The sequence below is a fragment of the Neolamprologus multifasciatus genome, chromosome 20, assembly GCF_963576455.1.
Source record: "Neolamprologus multifasciatus chromosome 20, fNeoMul1.2, whole genome shotgun sequence".
NCBI classification, from domain to species: Eukaryota; Metazoa; Chordata; class Actinopteri; order Cichliformes; family Cichlidae; genus Neolamprologus; species Neolamprologus multifasciatus.
In genome coordinates, this window is record NC_140458.1 from 15,722,888 (window position 1) to 15,732,883 (window position 9,996).

The 9,996-nt window shown below is 41.6% G+C and overlaps 1 protein-coding gene across 1 annotated transcript; it reads left to right on the top strand.

The window, feature by feature from the left end:
- The first annotated feature begins 4,594 nt into the window (after positions 1 to 4,594).
- Positions 4,595 to 8,333, top strand: snai1b (snail family zinc finger 1b). The gene is made up of 3 exons (XM_085145161.1): positions 4,595 to 5,338; positions 5,661 to 6,197; positions 6,536 to 8,333. The coding sequence occupies exons 1-3, from the start codon at positions 5,257 to 5,259 to the stop codon at positions 6,715 to 6,717; spliced, it is 801 nt and encodes a 266-aa protein (XP_085001287.1). The 5' UTR covers positions 4,595 to 5,256; the 3' UTR covers positions 6,718 to 8,333.
- Positions 8,334 to 9,996: the final 1,663 nt, after the last annotated feature.

The window sequence follows — 9,996 nt, forward strand, 5'->3', positions numbered from 1 at the left end:
TTTTGTCATGCTGGGACGGTTCATCACTCAGTGTGTTCCACAGCTTCACTCCTTTATGTCGTATGGATACATGAATGTTTTAAATTTAACTTATTCTCTAGAAAACAATTTGAGCATACTCTGAGTAAGTAGGTTGTTTAAAGCTTTGTACATAATTTGTGCTGCTTTAAATTGAACCTGATCAGAGAATGTTTGTATTTTTGATTTTAAGAATAGTGGATTTATATCCAGTATTAAGGATTATCCTTATAGCCCTCCTTATAGTCCCCCCCCCCCACACACCCTTCTTCTCTGCAATATGGAACATTTATTAGCACTAATGAAACCCTCTGCACAGTAATTTGAATACAGTGATATCAGTCAGCAGTAGAGAATGTGAAGTGATTTGAGATCCAGTATATGTTTTGCTTCAGTTACAGTTTTTTCTGAATGCTTAAACCCTAACTGTGATTCTTATAGCACAATTCCTAAAACTATTAACACTTATAGCAAAACCACTCACTGAGTTTGCAAAACTAAAAGCACAAACGCTGCTTTGCACTCAGTTTGCAATTTTGTAACACACACTTTGCAAAACTGTAGGCACAACTCACTGCTTACACTCAATTACCAAATTTCCAACACACTCCTAGCAAAATTATACACATGTATGGCTATCATTAACACTATTTTGCCAACTGTCTGGCACACTTTCACATGTGAAAACTGTTTTAGATAATTAGTCCACTTTGCAATCAGCCTAAGCACTATAAACAGGCCACAGGTAAGCTGTCTATGTGGAGTACAATGGAAGGAGCAGTAAGAGTGAGAAGAGTGAGAATCAGAGGAGGCCGAGGGAGAGGACGTGGAGGTGAAGAAGTTGGAGGAAGAGGACGTGGAGGTGAAGAAGCAAGAGGGTTAGAGGAAGTTAGAGGAAGAGGACAAAGAGGAGCAAGAAGAGGACGAGGAGGGGAAAGAGGAAGGGTAAGAAGAGTAAGAAACAGAATAACTGATGACATCAGGGCTACAATAGTGGACCATGTCATCAACCATGGGATGACCCTGAGGGAAGCTGGCCAACGGGTTCAGCCTAAACTGAGCCGCTACACTGTGGCAAGCATCATTAGGACATTTCGAAATGAGAATCGGTAAGTACTTTGTAGCACTGCCATACTCTAATGAGAAACACAACAGTACCATACATGCAAAAATACTGAAATTGTTACTTTACAGAATTGCTAGACGTCCAGATGTTGGGGGCAGAGGCAGAATGTTCAATTGACATCTGTACACAGAGAAAGCAAAAGCCAGATGTGTTTTGTATTCATACCATCAGTGTGCAGTTGGCGCATTGTGTGCTTAGTAGATGATGGCTTGTGTGTACTGTTTGATACGAAAACACCATTTTTACGAAGGTGTGAAGAGTTAATCTAGCTGTGTTTGCTTTTGCAAGAGAACTACAATGTTTTGATAATTGGGTGACAGGTTTTCTTATTTGTGTGTAGAGTTTTGCAAAAATAGCCAATAGTTACAAAAAATGTGCTTAAGCAATCAGAAAAAACTGTAATACTGTATGTTTTATATGAGATTTACAGCTTATTTTATCATCTATTACCACACAAACAAACCTATTTTTATGAACTTCTTCCATGTCGAGCCCATCTATATGCACTTGTTAATTTCTTTTAAAATTCCCAAATGACCTTATTTAACTTTCTTTAGATTTGATGACAGTTTGTTCCTGTCAAGCTTCTTTTTTTTTATTTTGCACATTTATGAAGTGACCACAGTGGCTCCTTTAGATTAGCCCCAGAGAAAAAAAATATATTTGTGTGATTTGCAATAAATACTGACTTAAAAATATCACATACCTGACATATATCACTTATATAAATAATGAATAATTTTTGACCCTGTACAAAACTCTGGATCTCCAATTTCAGAATTAAGTGCTCAAAAAATGAATCCTGAAGTAAACGTTTGTGTATGACATTAGAACAGACTGCTAATAATTTCTTGAGAAGAACAGAGGATAAAGGTGCAGAAAAGCCACAATGTGATGTCCCCATACAAGGACACAGAATAATGAGGATGAAATCGGGGCGGTCAGCAGTGGTCAGCAGCTACAGAGGTTTAAAAAGTCAATTTGACTCCTGCTGATTTTATATTGTATCACTTTCACAACTCACGTTTATAATACTTGATATATGCTTTGTTTACGTATGCAGCTGCACAGGTAAGGCTTGCTTTGAAATGTTCCATTCAATGCATGAAAAAAGTTATAATTTATAAATGAATGAATGCATTCATTTATGTGTGCATACAAGAAACACCTTTTATCTACAGTACACTGGTGATAAAAATAATTACTAGTTTAGCAATGTACAATTCAATGAAATGACCTATTCCTGTCATTAGAAAACTCTCTATCCTCATACAGAATACAATTTATGATGCTTTATAATGTCATAGAAAAACAGTAAGTTTTTCTTTGTACTCTGAGTTTATTGATAAACGCCCAGAGTTTCGTTTTTGTAACCTGCTCTGTACTACAGTTTATCCTGGACTGTGTGACACCTTTTACCCTTTGGTTTCATCCATATCTTTATTCAGTTTTCTAAAGAACCCAGTTAATGTTAGACAGACAGCGTCTCGTTTTAATTTTGTGGTTCTCCACTAGTGAAGCCCTCCTAAGATGAGTCTGAATTACAAGACTCGTCGTCCACAACAGTTTCCTTTTCAGGAGGCTTTGAGAACACTGGCTGCTTTATTCCGGAGGCCAGAAAAAAGAAGAACATCTGTTCCAAGCAGACAACTTTTCATGTCTTCATGTCCCCACTGTGTCATGAGGTCACTCCAACCCTGTTGTGTCACAAATTGTCCGCAGACACACTGCTCTGCACGGAGGGGCAGATTCAGCAGTGTATAATCAGCTGTTTTCACTCTTACGACTTCTTCAAAAGAGAGAAAATCTCATGAAAGTGTGTCTGGGTTAAACACACACGTAATCATATCACTGCGCATACCTTTAATGTCAATTATTTCATTCGACCGCTTTTAAGAGTCAGGTTAAACATGCACAGAAGCACCGCTCAGATCACTTTCACGTGTGTCTTTGCTATTTGCTTTTGTTTTTACTGCCGACCTGCCCTCATGACCCTCCAGCCTACGTGGCGTCGGAGTCAAGGAGCGCTCTAACGATGTGTGAACTATCGGGCCTGCCATGACAATGGCGCCTTTAGACAGGTGTATATACACCCTTCACACACAACCGCTCTCTTTTGCAGTGCTAAATAGGACCAGTGAAGACTGTGATGGTCTTGTCTAGTGAATGGCATTCACGTGATTTTCGCACTTAGAGGGTGCACAGTGACTGCTGGCATTTGCAAAAGAAAAAAAAAAGATTGTGGGTTTTTAAGATTTTGTAGATAACCCGTCGATATAGAGTCTTTTAAACATACATCTGTCATTTCAGGAGGATGCTTCAAAATAGTTTTTGGCAAGGTGACTTTTATCCTTTATTTATCCAGGTAACAAGTGTCACTGCGATATCTGGCAAAGAGAGCAGCAGAAACAGCAACAAATAGAACACAACAGTCCCATAAAGGTATTTTATCTGTCCATAAATTACACTTCTTTTTGGATTGATTATTACGTAAAACACAGAATGGGTACAAGTAATAAGGATATTTACAAAAAGAGAATTTCTTATATATATATATATATATATATATATATATATATATATATATATATATATATATATATATATATATATATATATATATATATATATATATATATATGTCTTTCTTAAGACTAGACAATATTTACCAGTATAACCAATATAAGCAAAGATATTAGAGAAAAATACAGCTTTCTAAAGTGATCATAAAGGTAAAATAAATTTCTGGTATGTAATTAAAAAAACAAAAACAAACAATAAACCTTTGCCTGATGATCTTTCCAACGGTCCCTGTAACCCACAACGGAGACAAAGACATGACTTTTGATTGGAAAACCTTTGGAGGAAGTCTAAAACGTGATGCTCATTCGAGAGAAGCGCCTAAAGTGGATTTAATAGGTCTCAGTTTACATCATCATGTGCTCCTGTCGGCTCTGTTAATTTTTTACTTTATATCACGCTGTGAGCAATCTGGAGAACAGCGACGCCTTTATTCAAACGGACGTGTCCCCCGCAGAGAGAAAATGAGAGGGGTAGTCAGTGAGGACAAAACCTACGCTTATTCTCATTTGCTTGTAAAAGTCATGTAGTGTCACTTGTTTTGCAATGCAATGATAATTGTGAAATTCTCAAACTGCTTATACGATTACTTGTGACATTTTTGCACATTATTGTGTAAATAGAAATAACAATATTTTGTGCAAATCAGTGCCACAAATCTTATTTTTTAACACTGATTTTCGGGTATTTGTGAATATATATTGTGCAAAACATATTCTTCCACCACAAACCACTGACTGCATTCCAGTATGGACCAACAGAGGACGCTCAAGTTATTGCTGGCCCATTTTTTTTAAAGGGCTGTATGGTGTAAGGTGTATGATTTATTTCTTTGCAAAATTATTGCAAAAATGGGAAATGCTTTGGTTTTGGTGCTTTTCCTGCAGGACGCCCCGTTAGGATTACCGTGGACCTATTTGAACTCATATCAGGATCTTCGACTGAACACAATATAAAAGAAATCTTTTGGCCCTGAAGGCAAACTTCTCCCCCTCCGTCTGTTTTACATATTCACTTCTCGCTCCGGGTCTTCCTCACAATGGAAAACATTGATATGCACATTTCAGTTCAGGTAGGCTATGTTTCACATTGAATTGAACACTCGGCCGTTCACATTTCATGACAATACGCGTATGCTCGATGTTTGAAAGCCAGCCATTAGAGGCGTGAAATGCATAATTAGATCAGGGCGCTGCAGCAGCTTTTGGCACATTGATCACCTGTGATGAATGGAGCCGGTGGCGCCCAGCTCGGACACACGGGGGTGTGTATGTGGGCGGAGACGTGCCCACCCACTCCGCTGCTTCTCTCCTCTGCTTACTATATGAGGAGGCAAGTTTGGGATCCCCCAGACAGATTCAACTTTGGTAGTCGTCTTGTCAATCTTCCAAGAGTTTTCTCTCCACCCCGACAGGAATCCGCTGTTTGCTCAAGCTGTGATTAGAACGCACAACGCCTTGGACTGTATTTTTCCCCCCCGTTTTTTATTTTTATTTTGTATTGTTATTCCATCGGTGAAGCTAGAGCTCAAGATGCCTCGGTCGTTCCTTGTCAAGAAGTATTTTCCCTACAAGAAGCAGCATAATAGGGAACGCTACCCGGAGAGCCACACAGGTAAGTTTGCTATTGTCCGTGATTGTATGCAAGATATTTGCGAGTGCATTAGATACATAGGGAATCACAGTCATGAGCTCCCCACCAAGTTACCTGCAGACACATAACAGTCATGTGGCAGACGTAATAAGGTGTATACCTGTCATGTAGCAGCTTGGGCATTCCTAATTCTTGTCCCTGTCACCTGGAAAAACTCATGATAAGAAAGCTTGTGATGAAAATAGGCTGTAACGTGAACCCGAAGAATGAAAACGGGTTTAGTGGTTTATTAGATTGTCTGTCCCATTTAACTAACCTGACTTCATTTCCTTTGCATCTCCAGCTTTTGTGCCAGAAAACTTTCCACTGGTTGAACTTCCATCAGAGAACAGCTCTGCACTGTCCTGCCAACCCGCCACGCTAATATTCAACGTGGACATCCTGCCTCGACCTCACCCCCTAATTTCCCCAGAATCTCTCCCCCCTTCACCCATGGGCCCTTTGGACCTCAGCAGCTCTCCCTCCTGCAGCAGCGGTGAGGAAGAGGAGGACGGCGGACGTACTTCGGATCCACCAAGCCCAGATACAATTCAGCCAATCTATCACTGTTTGCACTGCACCAAGAGCTACACCAGCCTCTCTGCATTTTCCCAGCATCAGATGTCCCACCAGCTCCCCCCCTGTGCTCCCGAGACTCCTATGACCACAGAGGCTTCAGCACGCCCGGTCTTCCACTGCAAACACTGCCCCAAGGAGTACAACAGCCTGGGTGCCCTGAAAATGCACATTCGATCACACACGTTGCCCTGCGTGTGCACCACGTGTGGCAAGGCTTTCTCCAGACCGTGGCTCCTCAGGGGACACATTCGCACACACACAGGTATGTCAGACAATTGATTTTTCCAAGATCTGTAGGCTTGTTAACTTAACAGCTGGTTGCACCTTGTTCTCATTGATATTCATTGATGTTTCCTGATGTGTGAGCAAATGCTGGGTGTGTGGGGGGGGGGGGGGACATAATCTAATCTTCCTCACAGGTGCTTTGCATGTTAAAAGGCACTCTGCATTAATGAAGTTAGTGTGTCCTACCACTGTTTTCTGTTATCTCTAGAGTATCTGAAAAAACAATGACTCAGGGGTAAACTTTTGTTAATGTGTTGGGAATGTTGGGCTGGCACTGATTGTCTCTCTCTCTCTTTTTTTTTTTTTTTTAACCAGGTGAGCGCCCCTTTGCTTGTCAGCACTGTAGCCGGGCCTTTGCCGATCGCTCCAACCTGCGCGCCCACATGCAGACCCACTCTGAGGTGAAGAAGTACCAGTGTGGCTCCTGCTCCAGGACCTTCAGTCGCATGTCTCTTCTGAACAAACACAGCGCCTCTGGATGCTGTCCTTCCTCGTAAAAGTCACATTCCTCCTGTTGTCCTTTCAGTTGAAGCTACCTGTTGTGATGGGAGCCAATGCTATTAGCTGCACACACACACACATAAAAAAAAAAAAAAAAAGCAGTTATACTTTTATGAAATGTGCCTTGATCAATTAGAGGATCAGATTGAGGTCCTATCTGTGTCACAATTTTGTCTCATCCATTGTGATTTGAGAGCAGGTGGACATTCAATTAATTCCCAGGGGAGCCCGTTGGTGCCCGCCAGTCCGGGACTTTGGCAATGTTGCAGCTGCTTGTGTGTGTGTGTGTGTGTGTGTATGTGGGGATGTCCTTCCTCACTATACTATGCATACATGACATGTGTGTATCTGAGCAAATGTGAGTGTTGAGACAGCTGTCTGCATGGTGCACTGTGGAGGCAGGGCGCTGAGGGATGTGTTAGCTGTGACCTCGACAACAGGTGACACCCCCTGCCTGGTGTGCCTCTCTGCAAGCCAGAAACACTTTCAATAGACACTCCAATATGTGTGTGTGTTATAGGACCAAAAATACACCTTGCCTTTTTACAAATGTCTCATTTTGAAAAGAAAAAAAGTTGTCATTTTTAAGTGGAGAGTCACAGGAAATAGTGGAAATATACAACAGACACTCATGATGTGCAACAAATGGTTCAGTCAGCCAGGAATTGAACCAGGGACTAACTGCTCAGGGCTGTTTTACAATCTAAATGACATTTGTATTTTGGATAAGTGTTGACATACAGTTTTTATGAAACATTGAACTGAATGTGCCTTTTTTTTAAGGTTGTGAATTTTTCTGTCATTTGTAAATAAAAGCATTGTTTTAAAATAACAGCTCGTTCCCGTCTGCTTCTTGTGTGTGTCAGCAGGCTTCTTATTTAAATACAAATGAGTTCATCAGGACAGACATGACAGTTTCTGAATGGGAAGATAGAGCTGTGCGTTGTTGTATATGGGTTCATGTGTGTTAAGGGGGAGCGGTGATGGGTTTGTGTGATGCTGAGTGATGAGGGGAACACCTGCGCACACCTGCCAGGCTGTCAGCATGCACAGATGGAGGACACATGCCCAAGAGGCGGGGAACACTGCGGTTGCAGGTGTGGGGGAAAAAGGCAGGCAAGTAAACTGGTGTCAAAGAAAATGGTAAGCTAGAAAAGGGATGTGATTTTATTTTTCAGAAGAAAATTTGTGTGAAATCAGCTGAGAAGAGTCCCACTGACCCACGTCCAGCTTTGGGAGAGGAAGGAGCGCTCTGGGGTCAAGATGACCAAATGCAGAAATAAGTTGCAGCTTGTGCAGGAATGGTTAATCTCTGGGTTACCTGGTAGGAAGTTCTGGTGAAAGTGCAGTCTTCCACAACCTGAATGGGAACATTCAGGGTGAACACATGGCAGCAATGTGTCTCCAATCCCTACTGCCCTCCTGACCCACACACACTGACGCCAGCATGTCTTAGTGAGGTAACAAAGTGTTTCCTCCAATAGCTCACGGTGTTGAGAGGTGGATGCGTGTGTGTGTGTGTGTGTGTGTGTGACAGGGGTTTGCGGGGGCACTCAAAAAGCTTGAGATCAGATTGCATGACTTAGCTTGTCCAATGTAAACAGCACCCGAAAGACTACACACGTGTGTACACACATTCAAACACACACCGGCTGAATAAAGAGGTGATCAAGGGGGATTTTTTAAAAACATTTGTCTGTCCTGGGCTCCTGTTAATTGTGAGGTGAGAGTCATTTAGTCATTGCACACCTACGCAGGCAGTGAGTCAGAAAAGCAGAGAAGCACGCCACAAGGGACTGAACTGAGCTTGAACTTGTCACTTTTATGTGTTAGAAAGATGCAAAACATGTCAAATAATGCAAAAAAGAAAGATATTGCATTTTCTCCTTGGGACATTGAAGCTCGGCCAAACCAAATTTATCCAAAACAATGCCACCAAACAGACTGTCATTTCTTATGTGTTTCGGCCGTTTTGAAATTTAACTCTGACATCTTGCTCGGGGGGCATTTTTCCTGGTTTGCAGTGTGTGGGAGGCAGTCTATCACTCTGTAGCTTTGAGGCAATGAGATCACTGGACCTGTCACCTTTCTTTTTCGGTGTGTGTGTAATATCATATTGGTCTCCTCAAAGTGCTTTAATGTTCACATCGTCACGCATGTAGCCCCTGACTAATTTAACATTCCTGAGCCATTAGTGACAGACATACAATACCACAGCCTAACACAGAGAGGGCTGCTCTGTCTACTGTCATTGCAGTTTGCTCCTGAATTACAGTAATAATTAGATTTTCCAGTAACAGGAAATAATGTAATGCTGAGATGATTATTTAAATATACCACATGTGTTACTCTCATGGAAAGAATGTCTGAAGTGTTATTAGTTTGCTCTAACAAATGAAAACAGTGAAAATGTATTAACTGATAACTCTGTGATTTTAACAGCTGGACGGTGTCCAGTGAAGAGCAAACCCTGCTTTTGGTTTTGTGTATGCAAAAGCTGATGTTTGACAATACGCAGCGGGATGAGTTTTATTTTGTTAGGATGGCGTCATCCTGGAAACGCAAAATATATGGCTTTCTCTAAACAATCACCCTGACTCATAAGTGGGGCTTTGCATGAGTGTAAAAGAACAGATCACAAGGCCGGGTTAAGCCGGGTCTCTGGATTTGAGAAATGGTAAGCAGCAGAGGATATCAACAATGAAATAAACTTTTTTCAAACGTGTAGCATGAACATTTTTGGGACCCGATATGTTGATAGGTTTCGGGTAATGTTTAGGACACGGGAAGTGGCCTGTCGGTCTTGTACAAACACAGCCTGCCCCAAAAAGTGCTGATATAAAGCATCTGGGTGCGGCTACGGCTGTTTCTGTGCACATGACTGCATGAGAGCATTTGTGAGTCTCTGTGAGGGGCTGATGTGTCTCTGCTGGGATTTTACAGTGGTCCATATTGAAGAAGGTATGTTGCTGAAATCAGAATTGGCAGGGGTTGCAAAACCAATTCACTAGAGGATCAAATTCAAGCCAGGAGGGTTAAGTCACTGGGTTAAAGTTTCAAACTTTTTTTTGCAAGTGGCTCTTACACAATGCCACCGCTCTTCTCCTGGAGCTGTCCCAATGGACTCTTCTCTACCTTTGTCCTTAAAAAGCCATTAAAAAAGCTCAATTTTTTCAGAGGGCTGACAAATCTCCACCTCTCTACTCCAGAAAATAATGCGGGATGGGAAAAGTAACGGCTTGAGGTTTGCATGGGAGGGTGAAGTAAGGATAAGA

Coding starts and splice junctions, on each gene's coding strand:
- snai1b (XM_085145161.1), top strand. CDS start 5,257: ATGCCTCGGTCGTTCCTTGTCAAGAAGTATTTTCCCTACAAGAAGCAG. Junction 5,339..5,660: donor CTACCCGGAGAGCCACACAG/GTAAGTTTGCTA, acceptor TTGCATCTCCAG/CTTTTGTGCCAGAAAACTTT. Junction 6,198..6,535: donor ACACATTCGCACACACACAG/GTATGTCAGACA, acceptor TTTTTTAACCAG/GTGAGCGCCCCTTTGCTTGT.